Source organism: Cinclus cinclus, chromosome 1 (genome assembly GCF_963662255.1).
Source record: "Cinclus cinclus chromosome 1, bCinCin1.1, whole genome shotgun sequence".
Taxonomy (NCBI): Eukaryota; Metazoa; Chordata; class Aves; order Passeriformes; family Cinclidae; genus Cinclus; species Cinclus cinclus.
The window spans coordinates 83,072,867-83,099,261 of NC_085046.1; the positions used below are offsets into that span (position 1 = coordinate 83,072,867).

The window sequence follows — 26,395 nt, forward strand, 5'->3', positions numbered from 1 at the left end:
GGAGGAATTTACAACAGCCTCAGGTAAAGAGTGGTCTCTTCCCACTTCTTGCCCAAAGGAGGAACCTGGGTATATTAGAACAAATTAACATTATTCCTATGCCCATTGAGTTGAAAGGAAATGCCATTCACCCTCTTAAAGTTTAACATCAAGTACTTCCTCCTATTTCATAATATTTTTTTAACTTTTAGTCTTAAAATCAGCATTAGAGTTGCAAAATCAAGTATCTTCACAATAATTTATCAGAAAATTAATTTTAGTCTGACTCTTGCATTGGCAGGAAACAGTTTAGAATGAGACTTAAATCATTAAAGTCCATTTATTAATTAAGGTATGTATTATTATAATGTAATTATAATTGGCATAGTTTCAATTCATTTATTTAGAAATGAAAATTCTATAAAGTGACAGGAAAATATTTAAGTCATGGTAACTGCTAAAAGCTTTTTCAAAGTAATTACATTTTGAGATAGTTTTTGTAAAGAGATTTCTGTACCAAAGGATTATATAAATAGCAATTCTACTTGCTTAAATTATTTTTCTCAATCATGCTAATAATCTGGTTTTCTACATCCAAGTATTTTAATGACAGCTGTCATTTCAAAACTACCTATTCATGGTAAGTGCTGTGCAGAACACTTATCATTTCTATTACTTGTAGTTTCAAAGTCATACAGGAGAAATAACTTCAGTTTCTAATCTGTCTCTTTTAAGTGTAACTCTTTAGACAGAGAGCCTGCAATATATAAACTATATTATGTTTTGCAAGTGTATATTTATGTTTTCTTTCTGAAAACTACACCACTTGTGTTTTGTAAGTTCAAAAAGAAACTTCTTTATCATATAGCATGCCAAAGTTAAAAATGCAGTATCTTTTCAGTAAGATGGAAACGTCCTTCAGATGGCTCAGAAAACTCAAATGTAATTAAGACACTTCAAGAAATGTGCTCCACATTGTTCTCAAGAAGTTTAATTAATTAGTTAGGGTAAAATATAATGCCAAAACTGTCAACACTAGTCAGAAAAAAAAAAATTAAAATTAAGTGTCAGAGAGTAGAACTTTGAATTTCATCTTCAATCAAAACCAGACCATGGAATAAGAAGATCCAGCATATATCTGTGCACTAATTAAATAACCCAGTTTAATATTACCAGAAAGCTTAAGCAATTTACTATGTTCAAATTTCAAAACCTCACTGGGAAGCAGACACTGTTACCCCCATCCTGGCGTGCCACTTCTTTGGCACATGGGAAGGTGAAACACTTTCACCTTCATGGGAAGGTGAAACACTGTCTCTCCAGCACTCTCTGCTCATTTCTGTAGGGGAGAAAAGGTCAAATTAGATAGTCCTTTAGCTTCCCTACGTCCATCTGCAAAATGGTACATGGAAAGGAAGTTCAATGCCACTGGGTGGGCGTAGATGGGTAAAGCGCTGGCAGGTGGAAAACAAAACCCACAGGGGAAAGCTCCGGTGTTAGGGAGCAGCGCGTCCGAGACAGCACCACGGCTGCCAAGAGGGTGCTCCCAAGTAACCAGCGGCAGGACCAGAGGAAATGGAGGAAGAGGAGGAGGATGAGGAGGAGGTGAAGGAGGAAGATGGTCCGGGAGGTGGCTCCTGGGCTCCTCGGGGCACCTGGTCCTTGCCTGCCCCGGGGCTTTCCCGGCCGCAGCGCCAGCTCTGCGCCTGCACCTCTGGCGAAAGCAGGGAAGGGAGGGGACGGGAGCAGAGGCTTTGACATCCTCAGATCCCGGGGAAACATCTGCTGCTGCCGGTGCTGCCGCGGTGCCATCCGAAATGGTCCCGCCGCTGGGCTCGGTGTTCTAATCCCAAGCCATCCCCGCTCCAGGGGCAGCTCCTCTGAAGCAGCCGGGCTTGCGGCATCGCGGACTGCGCCCGGCCCCTGCTCATGGCAAAAAAAAACCAAAAACAGACACCAAGGAAGTCCTGGCTGCAGAGCCAAAGAACTAAAGTGCTAAACCAGACACTGTCGTGGGCATTCATAGCTCTGCTGCTCCGTCTTCACTGCGCTGCTACAAAAGGACAGGTTAAGTGTCTGGAATCCAGGGGCATTTGCATGCCTCTGTGGCATCTGTGCTGCAACAGAGAAGGATTTGCTCAAAGATGAAGGGAAGGAGAAGAGTGGTGAGACGTGAGGAATTTGCTGGGGAGCAAATAAAGTCTGACAGAAGAAAATATCATTTTATTGGAAGATTTTGTATGTTGTTGCTTTTCCAGAGAATGAAAGCGGTTGTTTGTGTCAAAGAGTCAAGGATGGTCCATAGGAATTCTGAAGCAAAGTAAAAGGCAGATGTGGCAGAGAGGACTAGCATGGACAAAACCCAATTCGTTCATGGGCTTCTTTAGTCATGGATCCCTTCAGAATGTTGACAGTAGAAATAATTCAGCCTTCCTTGGCAAATTCACTTACCAGCATAAACAGGATAGAATCCCTGTCAATAAGATCCAAGATAGTTTAAATTGCATTTCATTCTACAAGATAAATGCAACAAAACAAGAGTCATCCTGATGATGTCTTCCATCCTGTGCCTTACCCATGTCTTTACCTCTCCTGTCATCTCTTTCTAAAGCTTTCCAGGAGGAGGTAAGAAGGTAGGGAGGAAAAAGTCAATCTGCACCACAGAATGTAACGTCTAGTGTGAAACTGATTATATTTGAGATGGAAATTACTGAGAGTCAATAAATATAAACACCAGTACAGCATTTTAAAGGCTTGTTACTGGTAGAAGTCAAATTTTTGAAGTTATTTTTCACTCTGGTAAGTGTAGAGTTATGATAGAAAGTGGACACAGGATGTATCAGTGTTCTGTGTTTTCAGTGTGTTGGCTTAGCCTTACAGTGCCCACACTGCATATAAAACATAGCTGTCACTATAATTTGTTATGTGTGTCCCCTTGAAGGACTACATTACAGTGGTATGCATGAACTAAGATTCACACCAGGAGAAATTTCATTAAGAGGTGTTTTCTATCACTACCAAGCAACAGAACAAATCTGAGCATGCAATGGCCCTGTTCTATCTGTACCATACTTGACAAATCTCTTTTCCAGAAAGAATTCAGTACTTAAACACTGCCATGCTCCTCTATGCACTTCTTTTTTTCTGGTAAATGCCTTCTACTTTTACTGTGGTTTGTTGGCTAGGACTTCAGAATCTTGGAGAAACAGGAATAAGTTGCATCTTTTAAGTTTACTGCCTCACAAGGACAGTAGAAGGGTATGACTGTTTTTCTGATGGACCTGAAAGGCAGGCAAGTGCCTTTGAAAAGCCTTCAACTGCCTTGTGAGTTAAACCAGTTTACAAGATGATCACCAGTGGCATCCAAGTCTGTTGCAGAAGATGTGTATGCCTATTATGAGGGGTCTTGAAAGCAATCATGGTTTTGCCAGCTTTGAAGAGAAAACAGTAATTATTTCCTTAAATTCTACCTATTCACCCCTCCAGCAGGGCCAAATTACCCTTTATTTCCACACCGGGTTGTGCCTTTAATAGATCCCTGCTCAGGTTTTGTGAGTCCAGCAGCCGGTGCTGAAGAGCAGCCCAGTGTTGGAAGAGCTGTTGAATCCCTGGCAGACTACAGCGATAGGAAACTTCACCAACATCCCCATCACAGGTGAGAGAGCCCAGCCTGACCACTGGAGACCTCCTGGAGGAAACCAGCCAGGACAGAAAGTGGAACTCCAGAGTACGAGTCAGAGGTAAACTATTTTTTTTTTGATCACTGAAGAAACTGGTGGTGCTTAACAAATAAGTAGAATGAGTTTCTGAACTCCATTCCCCAGAGTCCTAAAGGAACTATCTTATAAAATACGTTTGTTCTGGATATTTCAACTGAATTTAACAACTGCAATAGAGTGTATGATTCATTGTTCCTGCTGTAGTAAAGAGGTACCAGCCAGCAAATTCTAATGAGAATTCTAATGCTAAAAAAACCCCAAAACAACTTTGAAGGTAATTAATGTTTTCTTTTAAAAATCTGTTTATGTAAAATGTGAAGTTATTTACCATCATTCTAATGAACACCTACTTTAATGCAAACCAAGAAACCCAAATCACTCCAAAGTCAGGAAATCCCCTGGATATGTCTGTGTATTTTAGCATTTCCTGACAAGTTGCAATGCAGCACATTTAGAGTCCTGTTCCAGTGTCTGGGTGATAAGAGAACAGAAGTTGTTGAAGACTGCAATCACATATTGGTCAAAGTACCACATTACCCTCTTATTTTATATCAGTGTCTTACACGTAAATTTAAGTCTGATAATTTTATTGTGATTGTAGCACCAAAATGGAAATTCACTCCTTATAACATAAAGTAAAATTGGCTTGATAGTTTCAGAATCTTCTGGTAAAAATTGTGGAAAGCAGAAATACCTGCCCAGGGCTTATAAGGATAGACATAATTCACAATAAGCAATATGTTTGAAGATCATTTCAGTGACTTTCATAAGGAAACGCTCACTGAAGCTAGAAAAAATAAATGATGGTATCTCACACTATATGCTTATAGATGAGGGGAGGCATTTCTTAGAATTTTATAGAGAAATGTAAATAAACTCCTACTTCCATTTTGCTATGAAGTAGTGCAGTTACTGCACAGTTAAACAGTGCAGTAACTGCACATTTAGCAATACTTTATACGTATTATTTTCATCAAAAAGTGTCTAAGTGCCATAAATTCTGGCAGTGGTTTTGGTTCCCGGTTTCTGTCTTCAAACTTTGCATTTTAAATCACTTCTTGCTTACTGCAGCCATATAAAAAAGAACTGCAAAGAACCCAAGAAACCACAAGGGATAAAAAATAAACTACATAATTTTCCTTTTTTTTTTCCTTGCCCATACCATGTAATTTTCACTCTTATTTCTTATTTAATGTTTTCTTCATTTACATATGAAAATTAGACCTCAGACAGCAGTCAGAAATGTTCAGCTAGTTTTTTCTGCATGCCTCTGGAAAAGCGAAGGGGAAAGATTTGAGATCTGCAATTTTACCTGCCCATTAATTTTTCCAATGCAAAGAAAAACAAGCAGAGAGAGACATGCTCTGGCACATAGAGAGCACCTGAAATGAACACAGACAAAATCTGTGTCAAGTCAGTAATCTGGCTTACTGATGAGTCAAGAAAGTGCTCTGAAATGGACCGTAGCTCCAGGATAGGAGCTGTCTGGTGGGTTTCTGATGTTATTTTGTTTGGGAAATACTGTTAGACAAAAATGTTAACCCTGCTGAAGTTGTCAGGAAAAATCAAATTGATCTCAGGGACAAACCTTGAAACATATACAGTGCAGCATAAATTTCTTAAGGAAGTGGTGTAAGTGTTCTTCCAAACCTAGTATGCATTTACAAGTTTTGCTGTGATGCTGAGGTATTAACTACAAATGCGTAAATATGGATATATAAAGTAGATGAGTTTTTAGATACTATTTTAAATGAGACTGTATAAACAAATTTCAGATTTTAGTTGTATGATTCAGAGCCCAACTTCCAGCCCCCAGGCATGTGATGTAAGTTAAAAACTTCTCTAGATATCAGTCCCAAGACCTTCCACAGATAAATAATTTGGGGAAGTTGTGCTGAAAGAGAGATCAGTCAGGCATTTTGCAAGCAAATTCTACAGTCACTTTCTCCACTGTGTCTGGGATGAATGTAAAAAAAGAGACAGAGGCAGCCTTTGAGACAGATGAACTGTGGTATATAAAACGTCTGCAGGAGCTTCTCTATTGTGAGAAGATGTAGTACTATGTCTTTGGTAGTCCATAACTTTGAACTTCCCTAGCAGACTTTTACATCTGCTGAGCAAAGCAAACTCCGTGAAGCTCTGTAATAACAAAGCAACTGTGAGAAGCTGATGACAAAGGTCATTCTAAGACTGAAGAATCAGAGAAAGAATGACAGCTGAGGAGCTATTCTCCATGTATTCTCAGTCCTTATAGGGAAGGTGTTCCATGCTAGAAGACCAAGCCTTGAGAGTTTGCCTGTAGAGTCCCCTTCTCTCACTCATATGACAACACAATTTTCTACCCTTTTCTCTGTGGTCTCAAGTTTTCTTTGCAGTGGTTAGGAAGAGGATGACACCAGAATTTGACCATGAAGGTGTATTGGTACTGGGGATCAGGTGGTGAAGTCCCCCTGCCCAGTTTGTAAATACTATTCTATTTGTAGGCTTTAACACAGAGGTTATGGGGATTACAGAATGAACCAGGTAAACTGACACGTCTGATAAAGAGCAGAGATTATTTCTCACCCCTGCTGGAAGCTAACACAATTGAAGACACAATTTTCTACAAAGATGGGAAATGGGAAACAGGAAATACTATAGAGTTAACTTATAGACTTGGTAGCAACCATTTTTTAAAGAAATAAGTAGTTTACTCATGCTGCTACTAGATTTCTGGATTTCTCCAAAAGCCCATGTTGTGCAGCATTTCATCCAAGACTGTGGATAGTTAGTAAAGTCATCATCCTTCCCCCAGATATTTTCCTATCATGTGACGATTTCTTGATCTGGGATTCATGACCAGGAGACTGTGTGTGTTAGTTAATAGTCATGGATTCACAGATTTCTCTTCATAAACACGTTTGCTTTTTGAGCACATTACTTATATACCAACTGCCTAGTTACAGCTAATTTGTGAGTATGTTAGGCAAAAAAGTCCTAGGCCCAGATGGGTTATCTGGAGGTCTCTCTACCAGTGATCTCAATCCAGCTGGAAAATTGTTCATTTCTCCCTTCCTTCCATCTGTGATCTTCTAACCAATTATTTAGCCATGTGAAGATCTTATCTTTCTTCTACTGTTTCTTTAAGAGGCTCAGCTGAAGAATTTCATGCAGAACTTACTGAAATAGTCATGGTCACATTATGTTAATTTCCCTGTGGCCTTTGTATAGGAAGAGTTCCTTTCACAGTGGTTCCTCTGCTGAAGCAGTAAGCATTTTCTCTAGAGTAATCATCCAGGAGTAATGCAGTATTAAGCAGCACGCTGAAAGAGAGGTATCTCAAAGTAGGATTCCAGCCTCCTCTACATTTCAAATATTGACAGAAAATTACCTTAGGCATTACTTAGATATTACTCAGCTAAAACTTTTGACTGCCTGTTGAAATAGAAAGAAGAAAGTTTAATCAGAGGCAAAAATATAAAGTGAAAAGAGATGTGCGACTTGAAAAACAACAAATGAACTATTTACAGACATTCAGACCTTGACAAATTAAATGTCTGGACAATCACCAGCCAAATTAAGTTTTAGCAAGGGAAAATGGTGGAATCTGCACTCTGGTTGTATGAATAGACTGGGGAATGAGATGCTGAAAACAGTGCCATGGAAAGGAGCCTGGGGGTGCTGGTCCATGGCAAGCTGACCATGATCCAGCAGTGCCCTGGCAGCCAGGAGGGCAAACCCTGTCCTGGGGGACATCAGGCACAGCATCACAGCTGGGCAAGGGAGGGGGATTGTCCTGCTTCCATCTCCACTGGTGCAGCCTCATCTCGAGTGCTGGGGGCAGTGTTGGGTGCCACAATTTCAGAAGGACATTAAGTTATCAGACAGCATCCAAAGGAAAGCAGCAAAGATGGTGAAGGTCTGGAGGGGAAGCCATATGAGGAGCAGCTGAGGTCACTTGGTCTGTCCAGCCTGGAGGAGACTGAGGGGAAACCTCACTGCAGTCACAGCTTCCTCATGAGGAGAGAAGGAAGGGCAGGCACTGATCTCTGCTCTGTGGTGACAGTGACAGGACCCGAGGGAAGGGACTGAAGCTGAGTCAGGGGAGGTTTAGGTTGGATGTCAGAGGAAGGTTCTTCACCCAGAGGGTGTTTGGGCACTGGAGCAGGCTCCACAGGGAAGTGGTCACAGCACCAAGCTCGACAGAGTTCAAGAAGTGTTTGGACAATGCTCTCAGGCACATGGCGTGACTCTTGGTTATAGTCCTGTATAGGGCCATGAATTGGACTTGATGATCCTTGAGGGTCCCTTTCAACTCAGATTATTCTGTGATTCTGTAAAAAATGGCTTCCAGCATATTCAAAAATATCTGTGCTATTAAATACCCTTAAAACAATGAAATGTGTAATAGCCTAGTGCCTAATAAGCTAATAGGTCATCAGGAAATAACTTTAAAAACTTGAAATAATCTCTTCAAGGCTGAGTGCCATTGAATAAAACAACTGTGTTTTCACTATGGGTTAGATTATTTATCATACCTACAGTTGCATATTTCACTTTGCATTTGTTTTTCACTTGCCCAATGGCAGAATGATTCTTTGTTAATTCAACAACTTAGGTTTTTTTCTGTTGCTTATTTTGCCATGCATGTCCTCTCCAATATAAACTGGTGGGATTTATGTTTAGTTACAAGTAGTTTTCAGGGAGTAATTCATTCGTAGCCTTTTCTTTTAAAATACTAAGAGACAAGAAGTAATGGTAATAGATTATATTTATCTTCTGTATGTAAAGAGAAATAGAATAATTAACCAAAGAATCAAGTTTAAGACTCTGTAAGAGTTCTTTGAAAATCTTTTATTTGGCATTAACTGTTGCAGGGCCCACTAAAGCAAATACTCCTAATTTTAAAATATAAGGGATCAAAAACAATGCACAGTTGTCTACAAGTCAAATACTAACAGTGAGCTACCATTTATTTTTAAAACAGTCTTTGCTTTTGTTTTGCTTCATTTTTTCATCTTCTTTTTACTACTAAGAACCTTTAGGTAGCAGAACATATAAGACTGCAAAAAAAAGTTTTTCTGGCAATCAGAATTTCTGCTGTTTAATGGCATTTAGTATAGGATTCCTCTCATGAGCTTTAGTTATCTAGAAGCTTGTAGCCAACCTGTGCCTTTCATCTCCATTTCCCCTGTAGACAGTGAAGAGAAACTGCAATTTCCCAAAGGGCATGCTGTACATCTGTCTTCAGTGCCTGTCAGGGGCCTGGTGTCCAGTTCCTACTTATGTCTCCTTTCACTTAGCTGATTATTCAAATTCAGACAAAATAAATCCCTTCACCACTGTAAGCTTATTGGAGGAGAAGCTGCCTATTTCACTTAGTGAGTGAGACCATTTTAAAGAAGATAATCCTGTGAAATTGTGTAGTAACTACTTGTTCCCCAGCAGGCAGCATATAACCCCAGGCTTTTAATTTCCCATTAAAAAAGAAGTCTATACTTTTACTGCTTTCTACATCAACATCACATAGTCCTTATTATCTAGCTACCAATATCATTCATTAATGATTGCATTGGAACTTTCTCTATACGTTTTTTAAAAATTGTTGATCTGGAACTTACAAAGGAGTTCCTTGGGATAATATGTTTTCTTCCAAAATACAGCCTCCAGAATCAACAGAAGATGTATTGGCTGATCCTGTTTCCCAGTGTTTCACAAAAAGAAGATGCAATCCCAAACCTAAAATAAGCCAATTCAGTGAACAATTTCTTCCTAAGCATTTTTAGGCTTGCTAATGAAAGGAAGCCTAAATTCTTTGTAGGTCATACACATAAACCTACAAAAATGTTTTCAAGTGAAAACAGTCACAAGTGCACATTAAAGGTCACCACCACATGCCATTAACTGCCTCATATTATTTCATGTTTAATATTTTTTCCCTGGCCTTCCGTGTAAATTGATACAGAAGACATGCATGCAGAATGCCAAAACAGATATTGATAAAAAATTGGTTGATAGGAATGATGCTCTACCTTAATTGCTGCCTGAAAAAACTATTGTCAGATTAATTAGCTAATGTTGCATACAAGAAGCATGTAATAACGATTTTAGGTTGTTGGAGGCTTCTGGGACAGATTTCAAACAAGATCTTTTACCGCTCCACAGAGATCTGATGATTTGTAAATTTCAGGTTTTGTGAATATTTGAGTTGTCTGAACAGCCCTTTTACTACCTGTGTGGACTGTTAATTATCTGAGAAGACTAAATTCAGCAGCATTCTATAACTAGAGAAGTTAATATATGCAGTTAATACCTATATCAAAAATATGTTCTGCATACTTCTCCCATGAGAGAGTTAAATAAAAAAAGCAGAACAGATGAAACCTTTAAAGGGGATGATTGTCATGATTTCATACATTTGATGTTTGCATTAAGACATGAGATTTATGAAAACACCATGGTAATCATACCCACGCACAAACTCAAAGGTTTTTTTTCTGTCCAAAACAATCACTTCTGCATTGGTGTCTTTTACTTACTCTATTTCACCTATTCAAATTTATCTCAGTGAAGTATTTTAGATGAGACCAGTAAAACGTCACAGAGGTCTTAAAAGGGGTAAAATAATAACTAAATTTAGACAAAGAAAGAAAAGTTGGTTAAAGTATGATAGAAAATAAAAACATGTCTCCTCTCCAGACTATGAGCCAGAAGGTTTGCTCAGGCAAACTCAATGGACAGGTGAGTTACTGGGAAGAGTCAGGCATACAGTGGCAGAGACAGGTACCTCAGCAGGGTGGAAGCATAATAGATAGATAGATAGATAGATAGATAGATAGATAGATAGATAGATAGATAGATAGATAATGCTACCACGGTTTTTGGATGATGCTTTGTTAAAGGATTATGGTTGTGGACAGTGAGAGTTGCTTGCAGGGACAGACGAAGAGAGAAATTCAGATGTGATGTTTAATTCTCCTATGTTCTCAACAACTCAATGAAATAAGTGTTGCTAGAAGGGTAGCCGTTAATTTTTAAAGAAAACTTGCTTATATTTTCCTATGAAATTTACTGAAGTCCTAGTATCAAAAGAGGTTAAATATAAGATTCTGCCTGCTGAACTGGTTCAGTTCTCATATATGCCAAACTAATAATTTGTCAGGGTCTTTTACCAAATGCAAATGAGTATTGCTTTATTCCAAGTGCAAAACTTTGTCTTGTCACCACCTGTCCTTTGGGACCTCATAAATATTCTATCAGAATGTTCTGTCTGGTGAAAAAAATAAAAAGGGATTGATCCATTTTGTCTCTAAAAGTGTAAGCCAAAGCTCTCAAGCCTGTCATATTCTTTTGTATATGAAAGTACAGTGTCCCTGGGTCGTTTCAACTTTTGTCATTTTTTATTAAGCCCAAGCAGTCCCTCTCATTTTTTGAAACATGGATTGTAGCTGGATTATGTTATTTAATCTTAAGGCATTTTCTAGTGCCAAAAGAGAGTGTATACTAAGTCTCCTTTGCTTGTGGGTATCTCCAACTTTTTACCTGTAAACTAGAAATCAGAATCTGTTATGTCTGCTTTGTAAGAGTATCCCAGTCTGATCATAAGAATAGCCAAAACGATAAGACATGACACATTTCTATCTTGTTTCCATTTTCTCCCAAGCCTCTCTGCACATATGAATTAGAGCTGTCATCTGTTATGTGCTGCAAGTTCAGCAGATGATTGTTTTCATCTTGGGATATGCCAGGCACACAGGGCCATTCATCTCTGATTTTTTCTTGTGGACCATTTTAATAAATAACTAGAATTTTGGAGCATGCAGTGTATGGTTCAGCTGCCTCCACCAGATGTCTTATGAATAATGTACATATCTTTGATTTACTTTCTATCTGCTGTGTTGGTGCAGTAAATTTTGAAGACAGTGCTGGTGTAGACTTAGTCCCACTTAACTATGTGCAAACTTCAAAGCCTTACTACACAAGCACTGCGCACTATGTTTCACTTCTTAGCATGATTTTGATACTGCCTCTTGAGCTCTTGTTACTTGGGAAAAGGGAAAAATCTCCTGAAAATTTGATCTCGGATGAAAAGAATGGAAACATGTTTATTTTCAAACCATAGCATAATTTCATACTTCAAATGTTTCCCATTCTTTAGTATTAATGGCCTGTTACATGTTTGATGAGTAGTATGATCTGAATATTGCCATGTCAAAAGTGTGTGATTGTTAACTTTAGTCACTAGATGGCCTTTGAGTGTGCAAAAGCTCCCTGAATGCTATTGGGAAACTATACTTTCAGCTAGATCATTAACTTCGAAGGTCTTCACTTTAAGCTGTTCCTAAACCCATCTTTAGTAGCTTGAGCTGATATTAAGTGCTTATTTGCAAACTTTTGAGAAAGGGAAAATGGTAAACAGCTTAATGATAAAAATTAAAATAATAGACCAAAAGAGGAACTAGGCTGTTCTTTTAACTTGAACAGAATTTCTCTTTGCATCAGCCTTTCCTGTGTGTCCTTGGAATGGTCTTCCTCAGGCCACATTTGTGAGGAAGGTACAGAAAGGATACTTCGCTGGGTAAAGCAGAGGTTCAGAAGCTGTAAAAATATTGTCCTCTCTGTTCTGAAGAAAAGACTTGATGCTGGTTATTACTTATGTGCTAAACACTCCTCGTTGTTGGGAGCTACCTTGTGAATAGCTGGAATTTCTGAGCTACAACTTAGATCTGTTAATTTATGTTTCTTACATCTGTTTTGGGGTGAATGTATATCCTTCTGCAGTGCATCACATGCTGTTACCTGTGTGGGGAACAACACATAATTCTTCACACAGCAGCAGGTTCACAGGTAAAGTGAAGTGCTAATCATCACAAGGTCAGCCCATTTGATCTGTATTACTGCAAACAAGCCTATTAATCCCAAGCTTTTATGACATAATGCACCATTCTGATTATTTTATCTCGCCTTCTGCACAAGTCATCTGGTTTCTCAGAGCCTGCATCTAACTTTTCTGCTTGAATTATAACAAAAATAGTATAAAATGATTACTGAGAAATGAATGTACTTTCAAAATACAGCACATACAGAATACAATGTAGTGCTGAACAGAGATGCCTGACTTGCAGTGAAGTTATAGAGTTGTTAACCCTTAGTTCTGCTAGGTTGTACTGCTGTTATGGTGGAGCTTTGAAGAAGAGAAGCAGATGTGTGCATTCTGCTGCAGGCAGACATTTTACCTGGGACTATTTGCATTACACGGTATCATGGAGGATTTGTAAGTTTGAGGAACTGGTTCTGTATTGCCTTCTCTGGAATACTGCATCTCATTTTTCTGGTTTTTACTGAGTGAGGCTGTAGATTTCATTGATTTCTGGCAACAAGGAGACCAAGACCTCTAAGATTCAAAGGATTCTGACATCTCAAAGCTCAAAAAAACTCCGTTGTGAAAAACTTAATTCCATCTGGAAAATTTTATTAAGTTTTTCACACTTATTATCTGTCCATGACTGTCAGACATCAAGATTGCTATGATTTTGAGCAGAAAAAAGAAGAAAGTCAGAAGGCATAAAATGTTGCCTATAATTTGTTTTTCTCACTTCATGTCTTTGCCAGTAGTTTTAGAAAGATGTGTAAAGGCCATTAAGCTCAGCCAAAATCCTTGAAAAGTCAGATTTGGACTGAGAAGCCTAAATACTATTTGTAAGTATAAAGTGTAGAGCTCTCTTGGAAAATAGTCATTTTCACTCTCACGGAGTAGCAGCAGCACTTCCTGCTTGCAGCACTTGGGCAACAGCATCAATGCTGAGGCATTGCTCCAGAGTGAGACACTCTTCTTCCCCAAACCATGCAAGAAAGTGGTTGCCATTCAAATTATTAGCAAAGCTGAAAGTAACTGAGAGTCATCTGTCATGTAGCTGCAGAGACAAACAGGAAGAGTGGTGAACCTGGGCATGTTTTTTGTGTTAGCCTTGCACCCACCCTCTCTTCCTTTTGGCAGAACAGGAAACCATCTTCTGTTTTTCTTCTTTTCTCTTAAGGAATTAGAAAAAAGATGAAAGTTTTGACCTGTGCTGTGGCTGAGCCCAAAAGCCCCTAATACTAGATCAGAGTTGTGAAGAGCTGCTGTGCATATGTCCGGCACTCTAGATAATAATCTCAAGTCTTTACCATGATATTTTTAAGTTTTACAGATGTAAATTCAGGTGCAACATGATAAGGTCATTCACCAAATTCCCATTTGGAATCTGTAGCACAGTTAGGAAGAAAATTTCACATATCCTGAGCCCAAGCATATACTATTTTTTTAACTGAACTCTCATCTTTAGGCTTTTAAAATAGTGCTATGCTCAAACATGGTTTCATATATTATTAATTATGACAAAGTGATGGTCATAGCTCTTAAAAATTAGGCTGAAATAAAAATGAAAATTTAGGAATCATAATTATGTGTTACCCATCTGTGGTTCGGATATGGAATGACTGTGGGAGCTTTCAGCACATGTAAAAAGCCATGTCATAAATGTTGTGATTCATCTAGAAGTGCTAAATTTATGAATATGAACATATTAATAACTCTGTGTGTAATCTGATAGTCTAGAATAATCAGTGAAAATTGTCCAAAGAGTGCTCAAAGAGAGCTATGAATGTGCTTCTTGGGTCAGACTCTTCATCTTTGCACTTGTCCAAAAATCCTGGATCATAACTCAGTTCTTCTCATTCTCCTCCAAGCTTTCATCAAAACCTGCTTTTGGGGAAAATAATGAATGGCATAGTCTCTTGAGGTCTCCTCCAGTGGCATCATTTTTCATATCCATGGTTTGTATATGCACTCCTGATTTTGCTTTAGAATTAACTTGTTGCTCTTTTCCATCCCCAGATGTGTTGCGATGTGTGCCTAAAAGCTGAAATCTTTTACAATTCCTTTGCTGAAGGTAACAAGGTAACATAGAAATAAGTTTTTTTTTTCTTTTTGTTTTGTTGTTGTTGTTGTTTTGGTTTTTTGTTTTTTTTTAATGACAGTCAAAAAATTAGGAAACTTGTGAAGAAGCATTCTGAAAATCTCTCTCTGATGCAGTCCTCTTTCACCAAGAGACCTCATAAAATTTTTTATACAACTTATAATTTCATTGTACAACTCAGTGCTTGATTGAGTGGACTACATTGTCAGAACACGTGTGGTGAAGCCTTGAAACTTATCTTTTTATTCCACTAGTGAACAAGGTTCCAAGTTGAATGCATTGATGATATTTCGTATTTTCAATGTATGTTGCTTGTGTGATTTTTTTAGGTATATAGGGTAACAATTGCCCAGTGGCTCAAGAAAATTTTGTGACATTTTGAAAGGTAACAATTTTTTTGTGCATACTTTGTTTTTCTTCATATTTTCCCTTACCTTCTCTACTTGTCTGCCAACTGTAAACTCTCTTGTATTTGTATACTTGTTTCTTCAAAGCCATGAAGTGTAAATTCCATTGGAATCAGTGAGTTAAAGGTATCTGCTTAACAAGATTTCCTGAACAGGATAGTATTCTGAATCTAATAAAAAATATGTCCACGTATTTTGAAGAACTGAGACCTCTCGGATTTCTTTTACACGACTATAAAGTCTGAATTTATTGTGTCTGTTTTTTCTTGGTTATTTTTGGTATTTTTTTTTTTCTTAGTGGTTTGTTTGTTAATGATTTCTTTATAATATTCATGGATTAGTGAAAGATGAATACAGCATTTAGCTTAATATGTCACATAACTACCCAATATATTAGGTAGGTAAGCAAGTGAGTGCTAAATGAGTATGTTTTGTGCATCTAGCCAGGCTTTCAAAAATAGCTCAGCAACCACACAAGAAAACCAGAATTCTGAAAGAGCTCACATTCTGGGTGCACGTTGATCACTAAGCTCCTGCGAAAATCTGGCCACAAACACCACAATCTGATCTCCTGTGTCTAACTGCTGCTCCAACCCACATGTATACCAAGGAAGAGGAGGACAGTCCAAATACTGGAAAAACATTGTGTTTTCAGAGGAAATTTTCCAGCAGATCTACAGTTACTTCCAGGAATGCTCAGACTGATAAATTCCCTGAGCACTTTTGAGAGGTGCCATGTTATTAAAAAGTGAAAATAAGTAATGACCCAAGTGATTGTTTCTTGTTATTAATAACTACTTAGAAATATTGTCTTACTTAGAGGTGCATTTTGAGCTCAACGATTTGGAAAACTGTAGAGTCTGCCTCTATTGAATCATATGGGTTTCTAACATATTCACCCGCTGTTATTTTTTTCTTAAAAATCTTTATATGTATATTTTATTTTGTATAGTTCTACTTCAGCCCTAGCCACCAGTTTTTTTTCCTCTGTTGACTTCTTCCCCAATCAGCTACTGAAAGAAGGTTATGCTCTGTGTGGTATTTTAGATTCTGCAGGTGTTTTAAGGGTCAATGGAAAAAAAGCCTCTCATGCTGATGATGGGGATTTCCTCAGAAGCATTCAGGGGCTGGTCTGACAGGCACAAATAACTCTTCTCCCTAGTATTGCTAGAGCTCCCTTACACCTCTAGTGAGCTGGCGGAACTTAGTTCGGTCATAGTGCAGCATATTTAGTGTATTCCATCGTACACAGAAACAGTTCATATCAATCCAGGTTTATTTCCTATATCTGATATATCATGCTTTTCTCTTTAGTGTGCCTTTCACGTTATAACACAACTTCCTGATTCACAGCAGTGCCTATTGGAATCTGCCTCTTGACGTTTGGCAAAAACAGGACAGTGATTATGTTTTCTTGTTCCACAGCAAAAGCCTCTGCCTCCTCAATTAAGTAAAAAATGTGGCAGTCATCAGCTTTTCAAAACTTTCTACTCATTCCTCAGCACTCCTAGTCCACAGTAGAGGGCAGTGCTTACACAATGCTTATGCATGCTCACCAAGTGTTAGTTACATAGTAGCACTTTTGAAACATCAACTAATGCCTTGCCAGAACACTGTTAAATTTGGTTGCAATATTGTTTTTTGGCAGGTACAGAGGGACAAGGCAGAAGTGACCTGTTCAATGCCGGAGGCGTTGTGTGTATGTGAAGAAGACAACAGGATCTGATCAAAAGCACTTGGCTGAAATGGGAAATGTGCAGTTGTGAGGAAGACAAAGTCCTAAGTGTTTCAAGTCCTGCATTTCTTGCACAAAGATATTCTCTGAAACCACCCTTTATTCATAGTTTCTCAAGCACATTGAGCAAAATGCTACTATCAGTATATCCGTAGTGGCTTCGCGTATTTCTTCAGTGTAGTCATTTTCCAACTGACTCTGTGCATGCACCCATTGGAAATTCAACTTTTCAGAAAGTTCACAGGCCACAATTAGCTGGGAACAGAACCCTCAGCTGTCTTGCACCTTGCACAGTCATTTCTTAGGGTGGCTGTAGAGCTTTCTCACAAAGTATTCTTTCTTCAGAAACTGACAACTTGTCTACCATCTATGCCTGTATAGTGGTTCTCCAGTTTGACTCATTTGGGGAGTTGTGGAGGAAAGCTTGTCTTGAAATATCCTACTTTAGCATTTTCCAAATGAGGTTTTATTTTTACTTTTTATTTTATTTTATTTCACTTGAAATGCTTTATTGTGTCTAAAAAATATTATCCCGTACCACAAAGGGGGACTGAAAATTTTGAAAGCAGAATAAAACTGTTTGAAATTGTAGAAACAAAATTTTCCAGTTCAGCATGATTCAAAATATTTGGGGGAGTTGCCATTTTGATGGTTTTATCTTCTCAGGAACCCCAAACCCATTTTTAAGTATCCATTCGCTATCATGCTTTGATTGCTGAGGGAGATGGGTGTGAAATGAAATCAAGAATGCTGTCAGTCCTATTCTCCACTCTGCATTAAAACACTTTGTTTTGTCTTCACAAGTAGTCTTAGGAATATTCTTTCACAACATGAGGAAATGTACTGATTTCCTGACACCTGATTGTGCCTGAGACATTTTAACCACAGGTTGTTCTGTTTGGAAAATAGGATCACAGAGGCAAAAAGGATGTAGAAGGGCACAAATGTGTTACACATCAGTCTTCCTAGAAAAGAATTTGAGGTGTAAACCAGTTGTGAGCCTCATATACTCTGAGTGAGATCTGAGAGTCTTATTTTACAATAACAATAGCAATATAAAATAGTTATAATTACTTCATTTGGTGATTTAGTTCTGTCGCATTTATACAGGAGTGTTTATATGAAAGACAAGATCTTAGGAGCTCTTTGCTTGTAAGTGTTACAGTAAGAATCTACCTGGTATCTCACTAGTTAGATTTTTTTGGACATAGAACTTGGATACCTCCATTGCTCAAGCTGAAGTGCTAGATCCAAGGTTTGCAAGAATTGCAGATTAATTGGGGAAAATCTATATTTAACCCTCGTATAAACAGGTGATGTGGAATTTACGTGGCAAACCTGGGCTTCCAATACCCTGGAGGCTTCCAGACCATCACTTCCAGCTGCTGCTTCTGAACAGTATGTATCCCCTGTGAGTCCTCTGTTATAGGGAATTATTTGAGATACCTTGAGGCACCTCAAGTAGCTCTAGATGTATGGAGGGCCTACTAAATTAAGCCCATACTGATCTTCCTGATCATTACCAGGAAATAAAAATCTACAAAGACATCCCAAGATGGTGAGGTTCCACCTCAAATCCACTGTCCAGTTCTGTGCTCCTCACTACAAGAGGACAATGAAGTGCTGGAGCATGTCCAGGGAAGGACAATGGAGCTGGTGAGGGATCTGGAGCACCAAATCTTATGAGGAGCAACTGGGGGGTCTGGGGTTGTTTAACCTGGAGAAAAGGAGGCTCAGGGGGAACCATATCCCCCTCTACAGCTACCCAAAAGTCAGATGGGGTCAGTGTCTTCTCCCAGGTAACAAGCAACACGACAAGAAAAAATGGCTGCCCAGGGAAGTGGTGGAGTCACCATCCCTGCAGATATTTGAAAGACCTGTAGATGTGGCTCTTGGGGACATGGTTTAGTGGTGGACTTGGCAGTCCTGGGTTGACAGTGAACTTCATGGTCTTAGAGATCCTTTCCAACCTTAGTGATTCTAGGATTCTATGGATATAAGAAGCACACCAATGGAGAGGCACTCTGAATCACTACAATTCACTTGAAAAAATCTTAGTGCCTGTGTTGGGACTTAGAGCTGCTAGGATGATAACAAGGAAGTGTATGAACAAGAAAGATGTCATGGTTACAGAAAGAAAGCTTGATGACGGCAGCATAACCACAGAGGAGTTGTGTGTGTTGCCCAGTGGTAGGCTGGCACTTAGTTGTTTTCTTCAGCAGCAGCAACGTGGGTTAGCAGCTCATCCGAGAAAGAACACAGGAGCTAGACAGCATGATCCAAAATAACAAAAACACAAAAGCACAAAGGGGTACTTTTTTAACCTCAGTTTCTTCTGCTTTATCATCTACATAACCGCAGTACAGTTTTGCATCTTCTTTGCAGGTTCCCAGGAGAGCAGCTGCTTTACTGTAGTGTAACCTTGCTTACTTTTCCTGGCACCTTTAGCTTCTCTCTGTTCAGCTCTCTTCTTTTACAGATCCACATTCCTCCTACATGTTATGAACATACCAACTTCTGTCTATTGTTTCTAAGAGACAGTCCAGAACAAGTCTTCATCTTGGGTCATTTCTCAGATAAGCTTTTGGCTAACTCTTGCCCATTCATGATGATTTTGTCTTTTCTTCTACTTTTGCAGGTTTCACAGATGAGAAGATTTATACAACCAGGATGTCTGAGAAGAACATGCTTCACAGTTGTATAGTTATTATGTGATTTAACTTCAAATAGGTTTATAAAATGCTGCAAGCTAATATAGGACTTCTTGTTATCATATACTTCTCTCTATCATGCCCATACACTTACAAGGAAATCACTGTAATTTTATGACATGTGACAGATGTATCTTGGTATGTAGCCCATCACCAGCATAATAAAATGGGGTTTATAGTTTGACTGATTCTTTCAGAGTATATTTTCAGTTTTGGATGAATTGATGTGCTTACAGACACAACTAACCAATATCCATTGTGCCCATTGGTGAGATCCTGATATACAGAGAATTTTCTATATAATCTCCTAATGTACACATAACCTAACAGTTTTCTACTTTGACATGAAAAAGCAAATTTAAATGCAACCCATTTTGGCCAATTCTGAAAACATGTTCTACTACTGTAAAAGGTTTTCAAGCCACTTGTTGCCCCTGCACAGCTGCTGTCAAGACAGAGAATAAATTTGTTCCTTGCCCAGCCAACTACTTAGTGATTCCCCATAGGCAACTGCTTCCCAAGTGCTACAAAACCTCTGTACTGATTCTACAAAACCATTTTCTCTGGAGAGTCCTAGACTGAAACATGGCCCAGGGAGTGTAGCAGGGTATGAAGGTATGGATTAGTGCAAGGCTACTCCAAACTAGGAGAATTAGGTGTCCTTCTGCTACCTATGGGTGCAAGGACTACAACATACACCAATGCTCCCATGCCAAATACAGTTGACTCAGAGTCCTGTGTTATAACTCTGGTAGGTAGATACAGCATTTTGTCATTACCTCTGCTGTTCTGGTGAGGAATTTCAGAGCTAAGTTTCCCACTACAAAAGTCAGAGGTACACAAAGTCTGATAAACTGTGTTTCTCATGTGTCAGTCCATTTTGAATCCTTTGCTGAACTTAGTTGTGAAGAAAGAGCTCATCAGCAGCATGATACAAGTAACTCTATGCACTTTATAATTAAAGAAATTGTTTGTTTTTACAAAGAGTACAGTGGAAACAAAGAATACCTCAGAAATTATATGAAAGAAGGCACTGCTAGTTATATGGTGTGAAGACCCCCAAATGACTAACAGAGGCAAAGTGTATAATCCCAAATATTTAGTTCATTCAGTAGATGAAACAGCTTGTTGTGAGCCTTTACCTCTATGTGTATGGGCAGTCTGGACGTATGTGCATAATTCAAGTGTGTCCTATGTATAATTGTATAATTCAACAGTGTCCTACTTTGAGATACCAGTACAGAACAATATTGATTATATTCTCTGATAAAGTTTAAGTTGCAAAAAAGGTACTATATTGGGGGTTTATACTGTTTTATTTCTAATACTTATGGATTATTTACCTGAATTTATATTAACGCCTATTTTTTCTTGAATTTTGTCCATCTCTGGTTCATCTTGCAAGAACTGTCATCAGAATTTTCTTCGTGCTTCATCAAATATGTAGAGGTTTTTTACTCTATGTCTTTAAGGAAGTCTGCTTTTCATTTTCACATTAAAACAGCATCAGAATTAACAAAAGGCTTTCGTTTTCCAAGATGTGGTGCATACTATCTCAGTTCACTGGTGCGCTCACACTAGAATTTAGGTTGGTGTCTAAGCACTGTTGTTAATAACACATCTTAATAAATTCTAAGGGAAATTAAGAGAACCTTAGAATAATTTTGGAAATTATTTATGTTTTAGCCCATGAGAAATCACACCTGTTGGCTTAAAGTCTGTTATGTAAATTTCATATTTGAAGCTGGAAACTAAATATGAGCTAAATCTGTATCACATTTTTAAAGAGTATTTCCTTGCTTTTTGTGTTCTATGCAAACTCTGTAACTTCATTTATTCTTTGTGGTTAAACATTGCTTCTAATCATGAATATCATACAGATACTAAACCTAAACATTTTGAAGAAAAAATAAAATCTCTAAAGAACTCACATTTACAATGTCTAACCAGAGATTTTGGCCCAGATCATCAACTAGATCAACATAAAGTTGTTCCCCTGACCTTAAAGAAGCCATGACAATTTATACATTCTAATCACTTTTCATTTTATTAGTGAGAGATTTTACCCCATCCATCTTTGATAAATCCTATCCATTCTAGAACTTATCTATAAGTCATATTTCAAGCCTATAGTCATTTAATTTACCCTTTCTCCACCCCCCATCCTCTTTTTAACTGTTCCTTTAGCACTCCAAATATTCCTGGATACACTGGCAAGGTTCATTGGTCAGCAACTCACCCAGCAAATTCTAATCTTCCATCAACAGCCCCATCAGTAATTGCAGGAATGCATGGGTAGGTATGAGGCATATTTCTCAGCTTGTTCAGAAACATTACAGGGAAAATCGTAATTTCATTTCTCTAGTTAAAGAACAGTTAAATATTACACATGATATTCTATTGGCTTAAAAAATACAGAACACGTGGGGTTGGATCCCACCACATTATTGTCATGCTAATCTGAAGTCCTTTTGAGGTTTTAGAATTTTTCTGGAACAGTGTACATTATGTATTGGGAAGGTGAGTTGATTTTTTTTTTTTAATAACATATGTCTTTGTTTTTTGTTTTTTTTTTTTTTTTGTCAAAGGCCCATGAATGTCAAAGTTATCAATTCCTAAAAGAAAACTGTGTGGAATTTCTCAGTTGGTCTTGGCAGACTTACGAAACAGGTATTTGCTGTGAAAAAATTGTTGTTAAAAATGGGTGGGTTCACTTAAAAGGCAGCAAGAAGAAAACTCATGCCATGCCACCACACTGATGTAGCTGAGACCCTGTGGTAGTGAAACCATCATAGCTCCCCATAACTATTGTGGCTGCCTTGTGAAGTGAATTAGTAATCTTTATTCTCTCTTGCGCTTCCATACAAGGCTGTTTAAAACTGTGGGCCATGTAAGTATTTAGATGTCTAACTTGTTCATTTCAAAAGATCTGGACACTTCAAAATCACTGAAAAATCCTTTTCCTTTTGTTAGCATGAAGAGCTTCTGATGCTCCCAAAGAACTAACTTAGCCTTTCTCCCTAATAGATTAGTATTTATTTGTTTCTCCACTCTGCTTTATGATTTTGTGCTTTAGATTTTGTTTTCTTGTTATCTATAGTGATCTAGGATATGGTGACACTTTTCCAAGTTTCCACGTTTTCCTGAGAAATTTATCTTCTAACTAAACTTTTAATTTGCCTTAAGATTCTGTTCACAACACATCACACTTTTCAGCACTGTCAGTGAAAAGTACGCAGAAAAGGCTCAAGGAGATTTACAGAGCTGCATGGATTTTAGAGTTCACCTTGTCAAGAGTTTCACCATTTCAGTGCATGCCCTGACTTACTTTTCTGTTACTCTCCATCCAGTCACCTCTGTTCTTTTTCTCTTGTGGTTGTATTTGGAAAATAGGCAGTCTCCTGTAGTTATGGCCTGCAGTTAACAGGGAAGAGAAAGTTGCAACAGAGTCCTGAGTCTCCATAATCTGATAAAGCTGAACTCAAAGCAGTTTCATGCAACTCTAAATTGCTTGTAAAAGGCAAATGCATCTTAGCAAAGATCATTGAGAGACTTAATTCAGGTACCAGCATTCACGAACAAAAATTACAGACACCACTGTGATCTGAAGAAAACACATCAGTTACTTCCTTTTACTTTACAGAGATGTTACTGTGGGTGTAGTTCACAGTGGAGGAATTTTTTTCATTTTTAGTTTATAGCAAGAACAGGGTTATCATTCTGTGCTAATGGATACTTTCCAGAACCAGGACAGAATCTACTGACCTTTTTGAAAAAGACTGTGTAGGAATAAATTAACAAGCATAATCATATCCAGAGATTGCAGAGCAGGTTTTGCTACCCTTTGCCTGAGCTGTATGGTACATTTCCCTGAGGAGATAGTACCCCTGACTGAAAAATTGTAATAGGTGTATGGTCCTACTTATGGAGTAAGTTAGTGTTCACTGAGATAAGATGGAACATTCTAGTCCTTCATGAAAATGCTATATAAAACTGTTATGGATGCTGAGAAGCTCCCCTCCACCTTAGTTACTGATGCCCATAAAAGAGACATGTTTAACATTTTATTCCTTCCCCTTATAAAATAAATTTTAAGAATTCCTGCTGATTTCAAGGGTCACAGGTCAAGATAGACTATAGCAGAAAGGTGAAAAGAAGAGAGATTATTCCTGTAATTTGGGGCCAGATAATTTGCTGTCTTGTGCTTTTGAGGTAGGATGTGATCTCATTCTCACCATTTTTAAAAAGGTGACACCTTTCTTTGTCTTTTTGCTTATTCTCAAACAATGATTGTAGTAATTTCTTAGAAAGTAGAAAGTGATTGCATGTGGTGGATGTTTTTTAACTGCTGTCTGCAATGTATGGTCAGTGTCCTGAAGACAACTATAGGTATCAAATAGAGTCTCTTGTGTACTGCTAACATCATCTAATAAATATTCCTGTCAAAAGTATCAGCATTATCAAATAGACCAAGCAGCATGCAACCATTTCTGCACTGTATTTCTATCACATGATTCTCCCACAGGATGTGAGGCAAAATCTTGTATACCAGAGTCAAGCATTCTGAAGTCAACAGGATTGTATAGGATACAAAACAGTAGAAATATGGTTTTCCCGTCTTTGAATTTGGACAGTATTTTTATATGTCAAGCTTTGTTAATGTATTCTTAATCTATTTTTATTTCCAGGTAATGCCAAGATGAAGACAGAAAACTATATTTTAAAGTCCCCTAGTACAATTAAATTCTGGCAGATTTGTTTAGCTTTTGCACAGGAAGGAATGTTTTATGTGTTGTTTTGTCTTGTGTCCATTGCTTCTGGAAAATACAAATCAAATTGCATCTCAGGTTGCATGGAAATCCATTGGTTTCACCAATGGTTAATCTAGAATACTGCTAGATTTTTTTTGATTATTGAGAGAATAACCTTCTTGATTATTGGGAGAATTAAGAAGCAACTTTCAGCAAGTTGCTTTGAAGATTTCAAAAGTCATCTCTAGGTCTAAAAACAAGTTTTTTTATGTGGAGAGTGAGTGAACATAAATGTCTGTGGTCAGTTCTGTGTCAGCCAAGAGAACTAGGCATCTAAAGCAGAGGTGATAGTACCAACAAAGTGCTTTTAGAAGTTTTAGAAAGCCAGATCTCCAGCATGACATTCAGGCACCACAGGGCCTTATGTGCTTGAAAGAATTTGGCATGGTCAAGGCAGATCTGCACATGTACTGTGCAGTTTAGCTGTGAAACTGCTGTGTGTGTGAGTGTGTGTCTGTGTCTGTGTCTGTGTCTGTGTCTGTGTCTGTGTCTGTGTTCAAGAAAGGCAAGGGAAGCGCTTCAGGAAGATTTCCCACCATTGATCTTAAGGGGGCTGATTCCAATACTATGGAATATTACAAATTATTAATATTTTCTGTGGCCAATGGGTGTAAGTGTTTGCGAAGAAAGCAGTGAAAGGGGGAAAGAGAGAATGTTTAGGAATATGAGAGCAGGTTTTAAAAGTCTTTTTTTTTCCCCCTGTTTTTCAGTGACTGCAAATATACTGCAAAACATGGAAGTTGACTCAGTGGAAGCACCTAGGACTTTTTTCTCAACTCCAGTTGGTCCTCAGATTTTTTCCAAAGCAGAATAAAAAGCTATTACAATTTAGAGAATGCCAGTCCTTTTCACTTGGATAACTGAGAGCCTCTGTGTCTGACAGTGAGAAGGAAGGAAATGTATGAAGATGTGCAGACACTTTAAATATAGAAGAGAAATAAAATAACACAGAAGTGGGTGTTTGTGGTAGTCCTTATTGCATTATTCTCATATTTATGATTTACTAACATGGACAGTTAAAACCATATTAAGAAGAAGAGACATAATTTGGTCTTGAAACTCGTTGTCTGTATTAAATTACCTTGTTAACTAAGGTAGAAAATGATGCTGTAGCTGTTCCATACATTGACATAAACATTTTGCATACACACACACAAATGTGAACACACATATGTGAAGGTATTATTAACTAGGAAATCATTACATGGCAGCAGCCATTCTGAAGCTGTTCTGAGTGTGCCTTGCAAACGTGGTTAAATGTCACAGAATGAGATTTTAATCTTTACCTGTACTGGCTTTGTGTGTGTAGTGAATAAAAGGAGCCAAGTTATGTTCCCTGGCTTGGAGGCTGATTATGAATGTGTGCCTTATACCCGTGCTTAAATATTTTTATGCTTAATCTGAATAGAGAAAATCTAATCATGGAAGATGAAAGACCTCTACTTAAGCATTTGTCTTGGTACTATTTATTTTCTGATGCAGGTGTAGACAACATGAGGTATGAGCATACCAGAGAAAGAGAAGATCAAATGCAGATTTGTCAGTCAGGAAGTTCTATTGTGCTCCAGGGGCCAAAATAGTGCAAATAGTTATTCTAATTCATACAGCCTTACAGATTCCTCAGAATTGTCTGTCCTGCAGTCTGTAGTATTATCTGAATAATCTGTATTCCTTCTCTTGTTTTTCTCCAATACAGGCTCCTCCAGGTTTTTAAGGAACACACGTGTCAAAATATTTGTAAGAAGTAGCTTTTGCACAGCCACTTAAAGGCTTTCAGTGAAGGATTACGAAGTGCACCAATGGTGAAAGACCTTTTCAAGAGTAGACTGAAGGCTTATGGAAATACTGAAAGGTAGGGAGAATAAACCAAGAGCCAAAAGACACAAAATCTGCAGAAAGATCTAACATTCCTTAACAAAAGGATTAGATCTTCAAGAACAATCATGGGAACTAAGCATCCAAATCCCTGGCATTGCTGTGCAAATCTCACTCACAGGGGATATGCAAGCCCCTAGGAAATGTGAGATGACAGCTAAGCAAGACACTGGGGTATACCATTTCCCCTAGTAAGAATATAAAAAGTTGTTTATTCTGAA

General features: G+C 38.2%; 1 protein-coding gene across 1 annotated transcript; it reads left to right on the plus strand.

The window, feature by feature from the left end:
- The first annotated feature begins 1,597 nt into the window (after positions 1-1,597).
- On the plus strand, positions 1,598-22,107 carry SPMIP7 (sperm microtubule inner protein 7). Its single transcript, XM_062510868.1, is given in 11 exon segments — positions 1,598-1,911; positions 3,318-3,421; positions 3,424-3,619; positions 3,621-3,662; positions 3,664-3,719; positions 9,285-9,428; positions 9,787-9,856; positions 10,994-11,037; positions 11,570-11,669; positions 21,676-21,783; positions 22,077-22,107. Coding segments are annotated over 11 exon segments (1,209 nt in total).
- The last annotated feature ends 4,288 nt before the right edge of the window (positions 22,108-26,395 follow it).